Genomic DNA, 19,674 nt, shown 5'->3' on the forward strand with positions numbered 1-19,674 from the left:
TTTACACTTGATTCACCTTTTTTAAGTTATCTTTCCAACCAGGATGTGTAGAAACAACCCAAACAAACAAGCCTCCCTCTCCCTCAGATTCTGTAACACACTTCTGCTACACACAGTGAATTCTGTTGATACAATTATGTGGAATACAGGAATCTTGGATTATGGTTTATAAATTTGCTGTGTGTCAACATTCTTTCCAATAAGTTTTGCTTATTTAAAAATAAAATATCAAAGAAAACAAATAAAGCAAATGTGAACTTGCCAGATCTGTAATTTTTGTTATCTGTAATAGAAGTTAGGCACATGCATAAAAAAGGACTTATTTCCTAAATGTTGTTTCTTTATTAGTTTAGTGCCCAGTGAGATTTTTAGCTAAGTGTCAACAACTGGAAACTTTGCAAGGCAATTTGTGGAAGCTAACTTTGTACACAAAATGGGAGTTGTACTCCATTCAGTTATGTAATACGAGTTCTTGAAGACTGAATCCAACCTATGAAAGTTTACAGAAGAATTCACTGAGAAATGCAGGGAAAAGACAAACTATTCTGTCTTGTAGCTACTACACACACAAGGAAAGTCCATCTCAGGTACTAACTACAGTAGCTGGAGATTGTTCCTTCAACCTTTGTACTCTACAGAAGCCAGCACAGCATGAATCTTTAGGCACTTATAAAACAACAATATTTTTAAAAAATGACACTGTGAAATGGAGCAGAAAACTTATTTCTTTAAGCAATTTTTCTTGTTTTAGTAAAAAGTCAAAAATAGTTTTTGTCACTTGACAAACACAAGAGGTGTACCATAGCACAGGCCTAAGGAGCAAATTCCTTACTATAGTATGTATCTGCAAGCTACATCTTATGGTCAGTGGCAGTAAAACTCACAGAGAGAACTTGGAGCATGCTGGTGAGAATCTTTGGGAACAGATGTTGATGAAATATTTGACTGTAACACTTATAAATTGCCTGAAATGCTTTGCAGGATTAAGGCCTGCCTGTGTGTGTTAGGAAAAATACCACTTTTTTTTTTAAACATGTACACAGAGGTAGAGAAGATGGTATTAAATGAAAGAAATCAAAACTCCAGCCACTGAACTTTTTACACCAAATCTCTAAAAAGATTTGAGAAATACAGTCACGAGAGAGAGAGAGTCAGTTAACAATATTCCCATTATTTTAAATTAATTCTTATATTAAAACGTGTAAGAAATGTAAACATGACCAAGTGATCAAGTCACAGAAAACATCATCTGTAATAATATAGCTTAAAGAAAAGGAGTACTTGTGGCACCTTAGAGACTAACCAATTTATTTGAGCATGAGCTTTCGTGAGCTACAGCTCACTTACGAAAGCTCATGCTCAAATAAATTGGTTAGTCTCTAAGGTGCCACAAGTACTCCTTTTCTTTTTGCGAGTACAGACTAACACGGCTGTTACTCTGAAACCTGTCAATATAGCTTAAACAACCATACATCTGTTAACTCCCAAAAATACACTTATACCTCATGATGTGAATGTACACATTGGATTATCCTCTTGTTGATCTGACTTAAGTGGTTCAGTTGATTCTGAAACATTTCAGAGTAAGGGGGCTGAAATGTAATTCATTCTGCACAAAATATTTTAGGAACAAAGTTTCATTAAAAAAAAAAACTTACTGGACGGTAAATTGAAAGGAAGTTTGGTCCTTGGAGTGATTGGAGGTGGTGTTGACTGAGAAGCTGGAGATGACGGAGAGACAGAAAAACGTCTTTCACTTGCAATGACATTGATAACTTGGCTCTTTGGTCTTTGTGGTCTCAGTGGACTGATCTGCATTAGGACAAAAATGTGATGGTTTCACCATAATGTGTCACATAGCCTGAGCAGAAACACACATTATTACAGCACAGCAGGTTACATTTTAAAGAAAAGCACTTCTTATTGAGCTGTTATCTTGTGATAAGTAAGACATTTCCTTAGATCTAGAATGTAATATTGCAATGATAAGATACATGTTTTAGATTTAATGAGTATTGTACTGAGCAAAATCGTGGGTTTCCCTTTCCTGCACAGGTTTTTATGAACTAGAGCATGTAGTCTGGCAATGTTTAATTTTTTGTTCAATGTTTGGAGTTCTTCCTGGTCTTTGGTGACTATACTCTGATATTCAACAACTTCCATCATAGTAAAAAATCTGTTATAAACTAAAGAACACTTAAAAATCAAAAGTCAGGGATGCAGAATAGGTTGTTAAACACATTGCCTTTTCCTCACTCTAGCAGTCAAACATGTATTGTTTTATTTAACGTATACTTTTAAATGAAATTACAGTAAAAAAATAGCCTGAAGTCCTCGATACTAGCAACAAATGCACTGAGACAGCCTAGTTGCCACGACGAAGCACAGTTAAGCTCAGTTTCTTGCAAATAATTTTTTCTTTGAAAATGTTTCTTCCGTCCATCCACTGTCTTAGATGTTAAATTAGTCCTCTTTCTCCAAAACCCCCAAAATCACTCAAAATTGAATGCATCCAGGGTGTTCAGATATACACAGTAGCCCCAGACTGATACATGGGCATACTACTTTCAGTTCCATAACCTACAAATCTCTCCTTACAACTTGTGTCTTCCAGAATTAGGGATTCCCTCCAAGACCTTTTCCACTCTGCTTATCCAAAACAACTTGTCCAGTTCTGGAAGCACAGTTCTCCGGGATTCAAAACACTCAGCTTGACTCCAGATTGTGTCACTCAGGTTTCCTTTATTTGGCATACAGCAACACTAAGCTAAGTTGATAAGCCTCAAATGCAGGGTTGTGGACGCAGAGTAAATCACAGCTCCAAAGTTACACAGAAACCCTCTCCCTTTGCATACATTTACACGTCATTGCATTTCCTACACATTACATCACATATTTTTGAATTAGCTTGGTTATTTTGCAGGAAACAATTCCTATGCATAGGGACCTACCAAATTCACAGCCATGAAAAACACGTCACGGACTGTGAAATCTGGTCTCCCCCTGTGAAATCTGGTCTTTTGTGCGCTTTTACCCTACGGATTTCATGGGAGAGACCAGTGTTTCTCAAATTGGGGGTCCTGGCCCAAAAAGGAGTTGCAGGGGGGTCACAAGGTTATTTTAGGGGGATTGAAGTATTGCCATCCTTACTTCTGCACTGCCCTCAGAGCTGGGTGGCCGGAGAATGGCGGCTGTTGGCTGGACACCCAGCTCTGAAGGCAGCACCCTGCCAGAAGTAGCACAGAAGTAAGGGTGGCAATTCCATACCATGCCACCGTTACTTCTGCACTGCTGCTGCTGCTGCTGGCAGTGGCTCTGCCTTCAGAGCTGGGCTCCCGGCCAGCAGCCCCCACTCTCCACCTGCCCAGCTCTGAAGGCAGCACCACCACCTGCAGCAGTTGAGAAGTAAGGGTAGCAGTACTGCTAGTACCCCCAAACTCCTTTTTCGATCAGGACCCCTACAATTACAACATTTCAGACTTAAATAGCTGAACTAATGAAATTTATGATTTTTAAAATCCTCTGACCGTGAAATTGACCAAAATGGACTGTGAATTTTGTAGGGCCCTGCTTATACAGCATGCTCTGTCTATGCATTGTCCACATTTGACCTATTCCTTAGCTGATCTCTACAGTCCTAACTGTCCATTGTTATTCTTCTTCAAAGTAAATGGTTCCCTGGGAGCTCTCCTTCTTAGCTTGCTTGGACATTCTGTTTTTTTCAACCTCATAATCTATTTACCTCTCTGATGGGGTGGACTAGGCCCAGAGGCCCCCTGCTGGAGGTCTGAGGGTCCTACTACACCCCGTCCCAGAGAGGAGCAGAAGAGAAGTCCTCCAAGCAGCCTCTGTGGTTGTGCGGAAACAGCCAATGAGGGAGGCTGAAGGGAGCAGCCAATCAGGGCCCAGCAGGCTCACATAAAAAGAGTTGCAGGGCTGGAGTCATCCGTTGCTGCCTGGAGCTAGAGGAGAGACAACTGTGTTCCTGGCTGGCTGAAAGAGCAGCACGACCATGGACAGCTCAGTGTTGGCAGCGACTGGGGGAGCAAGAGAGAGCTCCTGGTTGGCTGTTGGGGCTGAGGAAGGACTGAGGCCAGGTTAGGCTGCAGAAAGACAGTGTCTTTAGGGAGGAAACCTGGGGGTACAGGCCATAGCAGGGCTGGGACAAGTTAAAGACTGTATACCCCAGAAGAGATTTGTTCTGTTTCACATACATGTGTGAAACTTGGCCAGAGGCTAAGTCACTGAAAACCCATCCGAGAAACCCACCAACAGGGGTCACCACAAATCAGAGACTGCAGGCACATGCACTCAACCAGTGTGTGCTCGTGAGAGGTGGGTGCCGCCCTATTAGGATCTCCCTAATTCTATCTTTCAAGGAATGATGCCTCCTTCCAGGTGTTAATTACTCCTATCAGGTCAGGCCTCAGCTGCAAAGGACTTTCTTGTTCTTAGACTCATAGACTTTAAGGTCAGAAGGAGCCATCATGATCATCTAGTCCAGTGGTTCTCAAACTGTGGGTTGGGACTCCAAAGTGGGTGGTGACGCCATTTAAATGGGGTTGCCGGGGTGGCATTAGACTTGCTGGGGTGGAAGCCGAAGCCTGTGCCCCACCGCCTGGGGCCAAAGCCCGAGCTCCACCACCAAGGGTTGAAGCCAAAGCCCAAGGGCTTCAACCCTGGGTGGTGGGGCATAGGTTACAGGCTGGAGCCCTTGGGCTTTGGCCCCCCCCACCTGAGGTGGTGGGGCTCTGGCTTTGGCGGGGCTCGGGCTTCGGTCCCCCGTCCTGGGGTCGTGAAGTAATTTTTGTTGTCAGAAGGGGATCGCGATGCAATGGAGTTTGAGAACCCCTGATCTAGTCTGATCTCCTGCCATAACTGCAGGCCACAGAACCTCACTCATCCATTCCTGTAATAGACCCATAACCTCTGGCTGAGTTACTGACATCCCCGAATTATGGTTTTGAGACTTCTTGCCAATAATCTCACCATGTCTCTCTTATCTGAACTGTTGTCTCAAACTTTATCTTGGTCTTTTTTGCCTATATGAGGGTCTGAGAATAGAGCAAATCATCTCATATGTGAGTAATGTTATTCTTTTGAGCTCTTAGCCCATGTCTATGTGAGAAAGTCACACAGGTTTAAATAAAAGCATGATTTAAACTGATTTAGTTAAAACAGTGGGACAGTTTTGTTGACACTCTTATTTCACTATAACTGTGGCCTATTTTTGCAATATGGCCTAATTATCCTCTTTCTCTGACTGGATTTTGATGGTGGCTAACACCTTCTTCCCCATGGTTTCAAACATGTCAGAGGGGGAGAATCTCTCCTGCTTCTCTGGTTCAAGCTTTTCATGATCCAAAGCCAAGCTCCCCTTCTTTGAAGGATGATGACATTCATGGAAGGATATGAGGATCTTTATCACTTTTGTGCTATTCATCCCTTTAATTCTTCCAAACTACAGCTGGAAAGGAAGTGGAGGACAACATCTTTAAAACAGCCCAGTTCTTCCTCTTGGGAAGAATAGTTTCAAAGATAAAACGTCCTTGCCAAATTACAGCTTAAGAACCAGTGATGGAACCTTGAAACTTTTCCCTTCCAACCTTGTAGAGGTGTCTCTGGAAGAGACGCAGCTGATGTGGAGGAAGCAGAGGTCCCAAACTCCAGGCCTTTTTCTCTGACATTGTGAGGGTCCACAGGCTGGGAGCAATCGTGGTAGAGCTCCCTTTCTGTGGCTCCTGAAAGGGTCTGCTTCTACAGACAAAAGATAGTTCAGTGGCTAGGGTGCTAGCCTGGGATTAAGGAGACCAGTATTCAATTTCCTGTTCTGCTACAAGCTTCCACTGTGGGCTAGTCTCTCTGTGCCTTAGTTCCCTATCTGTAAAATGGCAGGAAATAGTACCTTGCAGGAGTGTTGTGAGGATAAGTATATTAAAGATGTGAGGTACTCAGATACTACAATAATGAGAGCCAGGTAAGCAAGTAACATATCTAGGGAGCCCCTCTTGGTCTTCAGCTTTCTCCATTTGGCCTGCTTGTCCTGATAGGTGATAGAGAGAATGATTTTGCCCTTAGGAGAGAGAAGGGAGAATTTTTTTCCTTGCTGATGTCCCAAAACCAGCCTGAAAAGGTGTGATTGCAGCTCTGCTTGTACCCCTGGAGACAGAGAAACTGGTACAAAGATAGGAGGGGTGTGGGGTAAGTGCTGGAGCCACCTGGACAAGTCTGAACTGCCTCAAATATTTCTGAGTGGAGAGGTGCCGTCCAATTGTGTCAATGTGCAGGACAGCTCAGGATTCAGAAAGAATGATTAAGGCAGATAAATGACAGTGACGGCTATATTTGGCTATTTGCAAATATCATTCAGTGTATACAATGGCTCAGCTCCGTACTGGCAAATATATCTGGAAAATATGATTTGACAAAGGAGAAACCATACGTCCTTGCAAAATAACTGACCTTTTCTTTTAAGACAGAGCAGGTTAATGTCATTTTAAATGAAAACTGATTTCCCTTTCACCAGTGTAAGGAAAGCAAATACAGTGAAGTTAAGCCCACCCTTTTAGAAGATGGATAGGTTGATTCAATTAGCTAAATGGAGATCTGCTATCTGAAGACGGAAAATTCTGCTTGGAAGTTTCTTAATATGAATAATTTAGTTGTCAAGAGTCGTAAATGGCAACACCAACATGTAGCCAAATGAAGACTACTACTATTTTGCTCAGGCTGTGCTCACTTTGAGAGACTTCTGGCTATTTCTCTGCAAAAGTGAGCTAAGACCTAGGCCACTTGTCTCCATTATGTACCCTAATTAAAAGTGTAAATGCCTGTATTCTCATGCAAGACTGCATCATATATAAAGTTTTTTTTCCCTCTTCTCATATTGACCTAAGGTTTTTTATTCTTTTCATCGCTTTCCCTTTCTAATCTTTCTTCTCTCTCAATAATTGCTCCCATTCTCAGTTTGTCTTTTACATATTGTGTTAGGAAGGAGCTCTCTATTGGGTCCATAACCTCTTTACTTGATGTTGTGTGCTTGTGTTTGTTTGGTAATTGAAATGTCCCAACAAAGCTGGTCTGCCACTCCATAATCCTCTTTCAATTCTCTGTCATAATCTCTTCAATGAGATACTCCTAATCAGACAGAAAAACAGCCAACTCCTTTCTGCAGTTTACTCCCTTTGCTATCTTTAATTTTGAGTTCTAATGTTTCAGCCCCATCCATTGTTAAAAATACCTTCCATATACCAATCATAATAAAAAAAGGGAATTTTTTACTCTCAGTAGATGGTAGAACATGGAGTAGTAGCCTGAAGCTAAGAAAAGAAAAATGTAAACAATATACTATATAAGGGGGAAAATGGAGGTTATTTGCCAGGAGTAATTCTGTTTTCTGCACTTGCTGCCTCCACAGACATAGTAGGAGTTGTGTGCCTAGCCTCAAAATATTTTTTTTACAGTAGTGGGCACTTAGGCCTGGTCTACACTAGAAAATTAAGTCAACATACCTCAAATCCATACCCCCTCAGTGGCATAGTTAAACTGACCTAGCCCCCAATGGTGCAGCTGTGCTGCTGTAGCTTTTGAAGTGTAGAGAAGCCCTAAGAAGGCATACACAATCACTCTGAGAATGAGACATTTGGAGTAAATCTAAGTACCGCCTTATCTTTGTGGAAAAAGGTAAAAGTTAGGTTGGCCTTAAAGCACTGTACGTGTGAGACCTTTCTGGCAGAGATGATGACAACTAAGAATGAAACATTCTGAGAGAGTGCATACAGGTTTTTATGAGTTCAGAAGTTTGGTTAAATTCAAATCCCAAGGTCCAACAGACTCTCACGTAGAGGGCATCTGTTTTTAAGAACTTTTAAATTACATTCTGATCCTTTTCTCAGAGACAAGGTAGATAGAAAAAGCAGAGAAGTAAAAGTTAGTAGTTGCTAGGGATAGCTGTGATTTCAGAGTCAAAAGAAAGTCCAACATAATTGGAATTAGACAAGAAACAAGGCCAAGGTGCCTCTCTCCAGCAGAAACCTTTTCGAGTTCCATTTGACAGCATATCACCTCTTGTTGAAAGGCATTCTGGACTCCAACAGGACTGCCTCCATCTCTGTAGACAAGCACAGGAAGTGCCTTAGAAGCACAGCAGCCATGCTACCAGGTGAGATTATCTGATGGGATTAGAATTCTTGACTTGGGGAAGAGATTCGTAGATTAGAAGGCCAGAAGGAACAATTACGATTATCTAGTCTGACCTCTTGTATAGTACAGGCTGGCCACAGGACTTCCCTGAATTAATTTATGTTTGAACTAAAGCATATCTTTTAGAAAAATATTCTATCTTGATTTAAAGATTTCCATTGATGGTGAATCTTGATCTATGAAAAGGACCAGAAGCTCTGAGAATGAGGACTGCAATATCTAGACCAGCGCAAGTATAACCAACCTGGATCCGTCCTCTCCAATATTCGGCAGTGCTCTTGGGATGAGAGGCCATAAAAGGAAGACATAAAAAAATCTATTTCCCTCACTGTTAACTTAATAAATGTGCAGACTGCCATTTAAAACCATCCCTGTGCCTATCATTGACCTGTGTGCGCTAATCGAACTTCCTATCTATCCCCTGTAAGCATTTCTAAAGTGCCCATCACCTGTTTCCACACTTCACTGAGACTTACCTTTGCCCCTATCAACCTTTCCTTATCCCTTCTCGGCAGGATGCATGATGCCTCATCCATTGCTGTAGCCAATGCAGAGCAACTGTGCAGACACCAGGGGATCAGACTCTTCCTCTGCAGCTGCCAGCACAGCTCCTCATGTGTAGATGTGAACATATACACCCTCTGAGCTATCAAGGTATGGGGCCCCTGAATTCACTCAATGTACAGACCAGCAGACTGTGAATGCTGGTGAATTCTACCTATGAAATATATCAGATGTATGTTGACACATGCTCCATCCTAAGAGCTGAGACTAGGCCATCAATGTTTGATAGTGTCTGCAGCTGTGAAATGAACTCATAAATCATGCATAATCACGCATAAAGAATGAAAAAAGATATTCCAAAATTTGCAGCAGTCACTTAACCCATGTTGTTGTCACCCAGAAAACAGCAAGTAAAATAAAGTAAATTGCTGTTATATACTGACAATTATTATTTATCTAATAATTATACAATGTTCATCACTGAGCATCTCCATGACTAGATGATAAGGACCTTTGGTATGTACTAGTTTAAAAATGAAAAAATCCACTCTAAGGATTCCAAATTGAAATCAATAGCAACAGCCAAGACAGGCTGCTGATTCCAACAGCTAACATATGTCAGTGCAATAGTGATCTATCTGAGATATGTCAAATGCAGTGCTTAGATTCAGTCAAAATATGACTATGAAAAGACCCTAATATTCACACAGTTGACTGCACTGTGCCAAACAGATGAGGCACATTGGAAATTTATGCAAAATGTGTCTTCTGGTTGAGAAGAGGCTACGAAAACTTCTCCTGCTTGATCTGGTAGAGAGAATCTCCCTTTTAACAAACCTAGGGCTTGACCCAAAACCAACTCAAGTCAACGGAAAAACTCTAATTTCAATAGTCTTTGTGCCACACCCATGGAGAGCACAAGGATTCTGATTTAAGTTTTTGCTGAGGTCTGTTCAGGGCGCACACAACAAAATTCCTGCTAACAGGGAAGTTTGCTCTAGTAGTCATGACACAGACTAACACAGAGAAGAGACCATTACATGTATTTCTTGAGGACAAAGTTTTAAACCGATAACATCAAAATAGATGCCCCTCCTGAGCTTCCAAGGCTATGGTGACTACTCTAGCAAAAAACAGATTAATTTTCAATTTAAAAATAAAACTTCAGTATTTAAATAAATCAGTGGGGTGGCCCTGGTAAATTGGAATATTTGCAAAGAAGGGTGGGGTTCAACTAAGAGATACACTATAATGAATATCTTTACATACTGCCACCAGTGAATTGATGAAAATGTATACATGTTTTTGTTAAAAATGGCTTTCCAAAAATTACTTCTGGGGGAATTCTGTGCCACTGTGCAATGCAGAATGGGGGTTGCCACTAGGGGCTGCTGGACCTGTCAGAGCCCAGCTCACAAACAGAAGACACTGTTGGTGGGAGGGGGATGGAGCTGGAGGGCTCCGGGCTGCTACAGGTCCCGGCATGCCCTGAAAGAAGGAGGCAGAGTGCAGGAAACTCCACACAAGCCCAGGACCCAGCATCAGGCTGTTTCTCTGTCTGTATCCCTGGGCTCTGGGAATGTCTGGGCTGGGGGGGCCTCCACAGCTGGGGGGCATAAGAGTGTGGGTGTCTGGGCTGTGAGGGGGGGTCCCCATGGTTGGGCTCTGGGAAAGGGGTTGTGGGTGTCTGGCCTCCCGGCTGGGTTCTAGATAGAGATGGGGCAGAGAAACAGGAACTGGATTGTCGTAGGGGTTTCTTTAACTCTCTACTCCTGGGGGAATTTTTTGTGTGTCTGCATTGTTACAGACAGAGTTCTGAAAGGTACTTTGAAATAAATTAACAAAACAATTCAAACTGGGGTGATTATATGTAGTGTTATTCTGACAAATTAAATATGCAGAATTTTAAAATATGGTACACAGAATTTTTAATTTTTTGGTGCAGAATTCTCCCAGGAATAAAGAATATGTAATTGCCATACACAAAATGACTGCACGAACTATATCTTGCAGAAGATAACTGAAACCACATAGAAGAACCATCAGAATCTCACATGACCAGCTACTAGAAGAATCCATGCTATGAATGGTGCAATTGAATTTTCTTCACTTATATCAACTATTGTATTTTTCAAAAGGCCATATATAAAAATCTTACAGAAAGTCTATACAAAATACCATTAGTCTGCTCTTTTTGTTTAGTAAAGTATCTACTTTTGGTACACTAATGAATGTTTTAAAGAGTATGGAATTTTTTCTAAGAGTTATTTTAAGTCTAAAAACAAAATGAACTGTCAAAATGACCCTTCTGTATTGTAAAAAAGTTAGAGTTATAGCCCACAATTAAATAAAACTCTGTTTGTTAACATTACCGTTTCTGAAAGGATCACTGCTTCAGATTGTTGCAGAGAAATATCGGTAGATTTCAACTCTTTATCAAATATCTCCTGGTGTTTGCTGTTCCTTTTTTCCTTCTTCTTTTCCTTCTTATCTAGGTCATCCTTGTCCAATTTATCTTGAGACCTAGAATGCATCTTTTTTGGCAGAAGAGGTTCAAGCACAAACCTGAAGGAAAATTTGGTTTATTTAGACCAATGAAATATTACTGTCAAACAATAAATTTTAAATTTCCCCAGTTCCCAACAACAGTATAATTTTAGTCCAGAGATCTTTTGTTAACCAAGTAAGGCTCATTATCATGACGGGGAAAGAAGGTAATTGTAATTGTTTCATGCTAAAATTTAATGCAGAACTGTTAATGAACAGTACTGTGTACCTCCCAGTTCTGAGGTAAATTTACTGTTAGATGGTTACACACACTGATAAGCATCTCTCTGTGTGTTTATATATCATCACATTTATAGATCACACCATCATCCACTGCACATGTACAGCCTGCTTCATTCACTGCAAATCTTAGTAATTCACAAATGATCATAATGCAAATTGATGAAGTTCTACTTCATGAATATAGGCAGTACTTGTACATACACTTTACAGGATCATATACATATGCATACTGTGTATACATGTACACAAAAAAGTACATTAAAAGATTATTATTAAGGTTGCAAAGTCAAGCACTGAAAAGTTAGGAAATGCCAGAACTGATGTTGCCTCCGCAACCTTAATTCGGCAACCTTAAACCTTAAATCTTGTGCATATGCATTATGATAAAGACTCTAATTACACAATCACATACTATTTTCTCTGCAGGACTCCTGCCTCATTCATCACTCAGGACAGACATGCTCTGAGTATGAACCATGGTTACGCAGAGAAGGAGGCTATTGTCTGCTGGCCCCCTGCTTCATTTGTTGCAGAAGTTGGAAGGCGTATAGTGACTAGAGCTGGTAGAAAATTTTCCAGTTTAACGGTTTTGATGTTGAACTAACTGGTTCCCTGTTGTCTTGCCTTGAACCCAAAATGCCTGCTCTTAGTTCAGGTGCCCAAACCTGGACCCAGGACAACCCACAATAGCTCAGAGCTGCTGCAATTGCAGGGAATTTCCTGCTCTGCCCAAGGCTAGACCATGCCCAGTACAGACGGAATCACTGGGAAATTTAGCTGCAGTCTAGCAAGTGTCTACTACATGTGTGCAAAATGCGATTTTTCAAAGGCTTATAGCTTGGCCGGCTTGGGATGGGTGGATCTTCACAGACACAGCAAAAGACTCACCTCCTTGCCAAATTTTTAGTCCCTGCTCCAAAGCATGGATGCATTAGAGATTGTCAAAGAAAAGGTTCCCGGAATTTTTTTTACCTGGGCATAACAATGTATTTTTCCCTAGTTTTGTTTTCAGGAATCTGAACTGTTTCAGCTGAAATCTTCCAAAGAAAATTCAACCTGAGGCAGACATCTGGCATGGAAAATTCAACCCACATGGGTTAAAGATTGGCAAAGTTATAAGCAACTGAAAACAGGGTTTATAATGGGAAGTGTCAGGCAACCTTAATTATAAACCGTGCTACCAACTGCATGTATAACAACATAATGCATAATATGTGATTAGATGTGTATGTGTATGCATATATTTACAGACCATGATGTTTGTGCATACACTGTACTGTTAGGGTAAGAGAGCAATTCCAAGCTTCTGATGCTATCAAAAAGATCAAAGGATGACAAGTCAGTGAAAGTCTTTAGGTTCGGTTATTTATTGCCAATAACTAAGGGCAAGGTTGATTTCTGAATAGTAGATGAATTTTCATAACTGGAACAGTACAAACCTCAGGCATTTGGTAAACATACATGTATTTTGAGTGTGTGAATATATGCAAGGCTGGTACCCTATCATAACCTCTCTTTGAAAAGATTAAATTTTTACCCTTCACAGTTGACTATTTTTTGCTCCAACTGTACAGCAGAAGCCTTTAGGGTTTTAATGAACTTTTAAAAGAAAATAATAAACAGTTCAATATTTAAACATGTTTTTAAATTTTATTATTTAAATACGCCAAGGAAAACTCTAAGGAATATTTGAATGATATTTTTCTGTTTTGAGTCCATTGGCTTAAATTTCCAGCAAATTAAAGACCTAAACATACTATGACTCCTTTCGGGCTAATTTTTCAGGTATAATGGGCAGTGTAAAAGGTAAATTTTTCTACAAAATTAGCTTAAAAAAGATAAATTTCAGACTAAAAATTATTTTGATATGTATTTGATCTTATGAAAGATGAAGAGAACACAACCTAGGTTAAACATTATACTAAAGAATTTATAAAAACAAATTAAAATTATCACATGGCAGAAAGACAAACTGTGCGATACAAAGTCAATCTTCTTTATGAGAAGGCTTTCTTCATAAGGAAGAAAAGTATATACTGAGCTATAATGCCTGCATCTCTAGGGTCTGATCCTGCACTGGGATCCACTAGTGTGGACCTCCCACTGACCTTGAGAAATCCCCTGAAGTTATCTGAGGTTCAAAAGCTCAGGGTTGTGTACTAGAGGTTTCCAGTGTAGAATCAAGGATTATATTTGCATAACATATATAGTATACATATATATTTCAACATGGTGACTGTGATGGGGTGTACCAGGCCCTTTGAGGCCCTCAGGAAGACCCTGCAGTCCTACCACACCCCGCCACAGAAAAAAGGCAATAGAGTGGGGTCCTCTAAGTGGCCTAGAGAGGCTGAAGGGAGGCAGCCAATCAGAGCCTAGAAGGCTCATATAAAAGGAGTTGCAGGGCCTGGACAGCTCAATTGCTGGCTGGAGCCAAAGGAGGAAGTACAATGTTGCTGGCTGGCTGAGGAAGCTGCAGTAGCAGCTGGACAGAGCAGTTGTTGGCTGGGACCAGAAGAAGTGGAAGGCTGGAAGATTCCACAGGTATGGAGAATGGGGAGAAACCCTGCCTAAGCAGGGATAGGACTGTGAAGCTCTCCAAGCACAGAGGGAGAGAGAGACTTGACAAGAAGGGCCAAAGACTGTTAAAAGCTGATGAGGTAAAGGGCCTGTGAGAAAGAACCCTGAGAGAACAGGGAAGAGACTGTTTCAGACTCTCTAGGCAAGGAGGCTTGGGAGAGACCCTGCTTAAACAGGGAACAGGCCAAGCACCCAAGAAGCTGATGGGACAGAGTGGGAAGCAGCCCAAGGAATGCAGGAATAGACACTAGCGAAGGAAGCAACTGGTGACTACTAGTTTTAGGATCTCTGGGTTACGACCCAGAGTAGTGGGTAGGGCCGGATCCCTCCACCAGACACAGGCTGAGTGGCAAAGGGCTGAGGAGGCAACAAGTTTTGTGTGGAGCCCAAGAAGGTGGAAAGGGCTCAAACAGGCCCAGAGATGGGACTGAGGACCTCGGGGAGGGGCCAGCCATTTGTTGGACTGTGTTACCCTGGAAGGGGTTTATTTTCTATTTGTTTCACATATAGGCTGAGTCACTGAAAAAACATCTGAAAAGAGAAACTGCTGGTGGAGGGTGCCACAAAAAAAGAGTACAGGCATGTGCCTGGCTAGCAGGAGGCACCTGCAGTCTACATTTTTACAGACACAAAGAAATATGCAGTAAGTATTACAGGCAGGATTATTCATATTTACTACATTACAGTATTTCCAAAGAATCGAAACTCAGAATACTAACTTATGATAATGTGTATTTATAAATGAGCTAGTGCCCACTATTCAAATATTTTATGCAGTATTTTATACTGGAAGGTCTATATTGAAGAAAACGTGTAGGGAATTTATGCTAGTAACATTCATTTGCATCGATGACAACAGACTCTCCTTGGGGTTTATCTTCTTAAGAGCCTAGTTCCAAAATTACTGAGTCTTGTTAATTAATTTTTGGGTTCTGTTGTTTTGTTTTTACAATCCTCTTTCAAGTACATTTTGGCAATCCTGAAATCAGAGCTACTGCCTCCGTTGTTAATCTGTAACTTTTATCAGCAGCGGTGTGAATTTTTAAAGCTATGTTTTAAATCTAAACTAAGACTATAATGAACCTTCTGCAATATGCTGACCCATTCAAACTCATATCAGACTTCTTACAAAAATGTTGCTAAATAATTATGTAAAACACTGACGTGATTTTAAAAAAGAACTGGTTGGAAATCTTCAGATGTAATATTTTTCCACTGGAAAATAACAATTTGCTAAAATTGAAATGTTCAATGGGAATGTGATGATTAAGATGAAATTCCAGTGGAAACATGGACACCACCTGCTACTGGAAATCTGGTTTCCTGCCTGGCAGTCTACTGGGGAGCATGGGCTTCCAGGCTCCTGGCTCCTTGACAGCCTGGAGTTCCAGGATTCCAGACTCCAAGCTCCTTGGCAGCACCAGCTACCAGCCAGACTACCAGTTTGACTGCCCCAGAGCCAGGACTTCCAGGGCTGAGGCTGCCCAGCTCCGCATCTGGAGGGTTCCCACAGCTCTGGGAAGCCGTTGGAGCATTGAAAACATTTTGAAAAGGTTGAAATGAAATGTTGCTTTTTCTAAATGAAATTTTGGAATTCCTGTTCTCTGGAAAATTTTGAAATTTCACTTTTTGTACTATGTGAGGACAATTTTTTTTTTAATTTTGGAATTTCCCACAGAATTGAAATTTCACTTTCTGACCAGCCCCTCTTAGAACTTAAGTTTATTCATCAGACATCTGACAAAAGACATTCATATCAGCACCTTGAAGAAGTGGGTCTGTGATGAGGTGGACTAGGCCCTGAGGCCCCCTGCTGGAGGCCTGTGGCCCTGCCACACCCTATCACAGAAAAGGGCAGTAGAGAGGGCCTCCAAGCTGCTTCCAGTGGCTGTTTGGGAAGCAGCCAATCAGGGTCCAGCAGGCTAGAAAAGAAGAGTTGCAGGGCCAGAGTGAGTTCAGTGCCTTGCTAGAGCTAGGGGAGTGCAGATGGTGTGTGGCTGGCTGAGGGAGCTGCAAGACCTCAGACAAGGTAGTGCTGCCAGAAGCCAGGAAGAGCGAGAAGGAGCCCTGGCCTGGTTGCAGGGATTCCATCCAGACAAGGCCCTGAGGTAAGGGTGAAGACAGTACAGAGCTGCGGGGAAGTGGCCCAGGGAAAGTACAGAGCTGTGGGGAAGTGGCCCAGGGAGCAGCGCAACTTAGATAAAGGGACACAACGACAGCTGCTATCTACAGGATCCCTGGGCTGGGACCTGGAGGAGTGGGTGGGCCCAGGTCCCCTTGAGCCTCCCATTAGTCACTGGGGGAAGTGGACTGGACATTGAGACACCCCAGAAGGGGGAACTCAACTCTTTTAGTGGCCTAGCTGAAGAGCTGGGGCCAGAAAGGCCCTGAAAGGGCAAACTTATTACCTCCAGGGAAGGAGTCCCGGAGCAGGGACAAACTGAGAGGTGCAGGCACACACACTCGGCCAAGGAGGCACTCATGAGAGGTGAGTGCACCCCGTTACAGGGCCCTTACTAATTAACCTTATGATCAGGAGCTGCCTCACAAAAGGGTGAAATGACTTCCCCGAGGTTACAAAGCAGGCTAATGTCAGAGCTTGAATAGAACATAGGTCTCCTGGTCTTTGTGTTCTAACCCAGGAGTGATTACTACCATTTAGGTAGTGATTTAACTGCTTCTCTACTGAGCACATTATTAATAATACCGTAACAGAAATCAGAGGCCATTTCTAGAATCAGGGCACCACTTGTGCTGGGAGCTGTACTGAGGCAGCCAGCAAGCGGAAAAATTCTGTTTTGGGCTCCCAAAATGGAATTTTTCTGGAAATCCCTTCCCATGAGAAATGTCATGCTTTTGACTTAACATCCCAATTCAGGACAATTTTTTTTTCAAAAACACAAAATTTTCCACGGGAAGGGATTTCCATGTCCTGGCCAGCTCTACTAATTTCTTTAGGTCTTCCATCGTCTAATTTGTTTAGTCAAAAACTTTCTCCACTAATGTTAATCCAGCGTTGTATACTCTAATGTAACCTATTTCTCTACAACTCTATTTATGATTAAAATGGAGAACAGTTTACAATGTAGATGATTCTTAAAGAAAAATACTTCTGCAAAACAAGCACTGGTTAGTGTTTGTACATTAAAGCATTCTTTGGGAATCTCACTTTCCAATGGGAAACATTAAATATTTAATAAAAAAATGTTACTTCTAGTGCCTTAAAGTACAATTCTGAATGTCTGTCTTATTTTTCTTTCAGGATGCGATCAAACCTTATATATCAAATTAATATATAATTCCTTAACTACTGACAAAATCGTATCTAATTCCCTGAAATCACTCACATGGAAAACTTTGCTTGAACCTCAGTCAGATTCAGATACTTTATTGATAGATATACATACAATTTTAAGTCTATAGAATGTGTTATTTGTCCAAGAGGAAGGATGCAGTCAGAGATAAGGTTTTGCATTTGAGTATCATTTTGAGAACTTAGATGATGTTTGTATTGTGCCTGGTTGTACATTAGAATTACAAGTAAGTTTGATATTGTACTTATGGATTGTGGGTGCATTTTGGTGTTATGATGTTTGGGTGTGATTGAGATTGGTGTGAATATGAATGTTAGCTTAACTGGTGATTTCCTTAATTATTATTCATTTATTTTATTTTATTATTTTTTTTTAAAGAGAATGAACGGATGGGCTTTGCACTTCAACAACCTTACCTCTAAGTTAAAGTTTTTTGTTTAGTTGAATTTTCAAGGGCTTTAATAAGCATGGTTAGCTATCAACACTGATATTCCCCCTCCACCTCTCAAACAATGAAAAGCCCTATTATATTTCATGCCCACCACCTCGATTTCACTTAATGGCCCCCCACATAGAGGTATCATCCACTCCCACATCCCTCTGCAGAGCCCTGTTCCACTCAATGCCGTCAATGAACAGACCAGACTGTCACCATACTTGCTCCATGCCCCCCCACCCTGTTCCACATTCCCATGGTCCTGGTCCTTAATATGCTCCTCTCACCATATCCATGCTTCCTACCATTACCTGGTACTTCCTATTCACATTCAGCTTAAAATACACACATGTATAATTATTGGTGAGTACCAACATTTACATGTATCAATATCGATACCTATAAACAATTTAAGAGCCCAAAATAACAAAGTTTGGTGTGGACCTTACAGGAAACCATACACTTTCACCTTCTTAGACATCAGGCAATTTTAGGTGTCACTACTGTTTGAAAGAAAAAAGTGTCCTTTCAAGCATGTTTTTATAACTACATATTGATTTTGTTTCCGATCGGTGCTGTATTAAATGTCCAAAATACTGTTCCAATTAAAAGCATTTTTCTAAAATAGTGACTTCTGAAAAGACCCATTTTTTCCCAAGTCAAAGAATCTTCAAACGTTTTGATCTCCAAGCCATGGGTAGAACTGTTTGTAGTAGCATGTCTCCTGAAAGGCCAAACTTCTGGGGCTCAGTTCATTGGTGGATTAATGGGCCTAGCTGGACTTCTCACACAAATAAAGATCCAACTCCCATTGAAGTCCATAGGAATCTTTCAATTGATTTTAATGGGAATTAGGCATTAACATCTGTGCCACCTTTATGACTTTGATTAAATTGCATTGGTGTAGGTGGTGACAGAATATTCCCCAGTCTCTGTTTGGAGAAGTTATGTGAGTTTTACTACTTAACCTCAAGTAATTTTTCATGAGATTGCAGACCCAGCAAAATCATATTCACTTGTTCTCCCCATGGAGGAGTGTAACAGCTAGCTCTAGGTTTACTTGAAGTCAGCAGGGCGCCTATACTGAATACCCTTTTAGGAGTGTAATAAGCAACTTCTCCCCAAAAAACCCCCTATTTCCCTTTTATTACAAGTAAAAACCTGTATTAACTGTGTAATTAAACAAATTAAGACCTTTCTAGACCTCCCAGTTTACCCATATGACCATTTAGCAGCTGAATGTAGTAAGGAAATGGCACCAAAATGAAGACAGAAATACATAAGGCGTTTGCAGTTAAACTCTGAAAGGTGTTCACATAACTTCACCCACCACACCACCCTTACAGATATTTGGATTAAATGTGAGGTTGTGACACAAAGACCCATTTGCGGTTCACTATTCTGTATCAGCAGCTCTCATCAGGCCTGACATACTCATTAAACTTAACACACTCTTGTCAATCTGTAACTAAAAGGCGTCATGTAAGATATCACTGAAAACTAACTCCTCACTGATCATTAATAGTCTTGCATGACATGTGTACAGGGTGTGTACAAAAAGTTAAGGGTATGTGCTAGAATTATGTTCCTAAAATGCACAAGCCCAAGGTCCTAACTGAAAGTCCATCATGGAAAGAAGAAAGATCGGTAAGAAATCTACCTTGTACCAACCAAGGCTGTAGCTTATTTAGTTAAGTCTTAGCCACTAGACAGCATATTTTCTTTTATTTGCTTGTAACCATTTTGTCTTTATCCCTTGTACTTGAACTCACTTAAAACCTCTCTTTGTTAATAAACTTGTTTTACTTTTAATCTAAACCAACCCAGTGTTATGCTTGTATTGAAGTG

The 19,674-nt window shown here is 41.1% G+C and overlaps 1 protein-coding gene across 1 annotated transcript in view; it reads right to left on the minus strand.

Moving 5' to 3' along the window:
* Window positions 1–19,674, minus strand: part of DOCK1 (dedicator of cytokinesis 1) — a 549,703-nt gene that overhangs the window by 16,691 nt on the left and 513,338 nt on the right. The window contains exons 49-50 of the mRNA XM_077822901.1: window positions 11,079–11,271; window positions 1,659–1,812 (exon numbers count right to left, since the gene is read on the minus strand). Of these exons, the coding sequence (XP_077679027.1) occupies window positions 1,659–1,812; window positions 11,079–11,271 (347 nt within the window). The remainder of the gene's footprint in view (window positions 1–1,658; window positions 1,813–11,078; window positions 11,272–19,674) is intronic.

This window comes from Eretmochelys imbricata, chromosome 7 (assembly GCF_965152235.1).
Source record: "Eretmochelys imbricata isolate rEreImb1 chromosome 7, rEreImb1.hap1, whole genome shotgun sequence".
NCBI lineage: Eukaryota > Metazoa > Chordata > Testudines > Cheloniidae > Eretmochelys > Eretmochelys imbricata.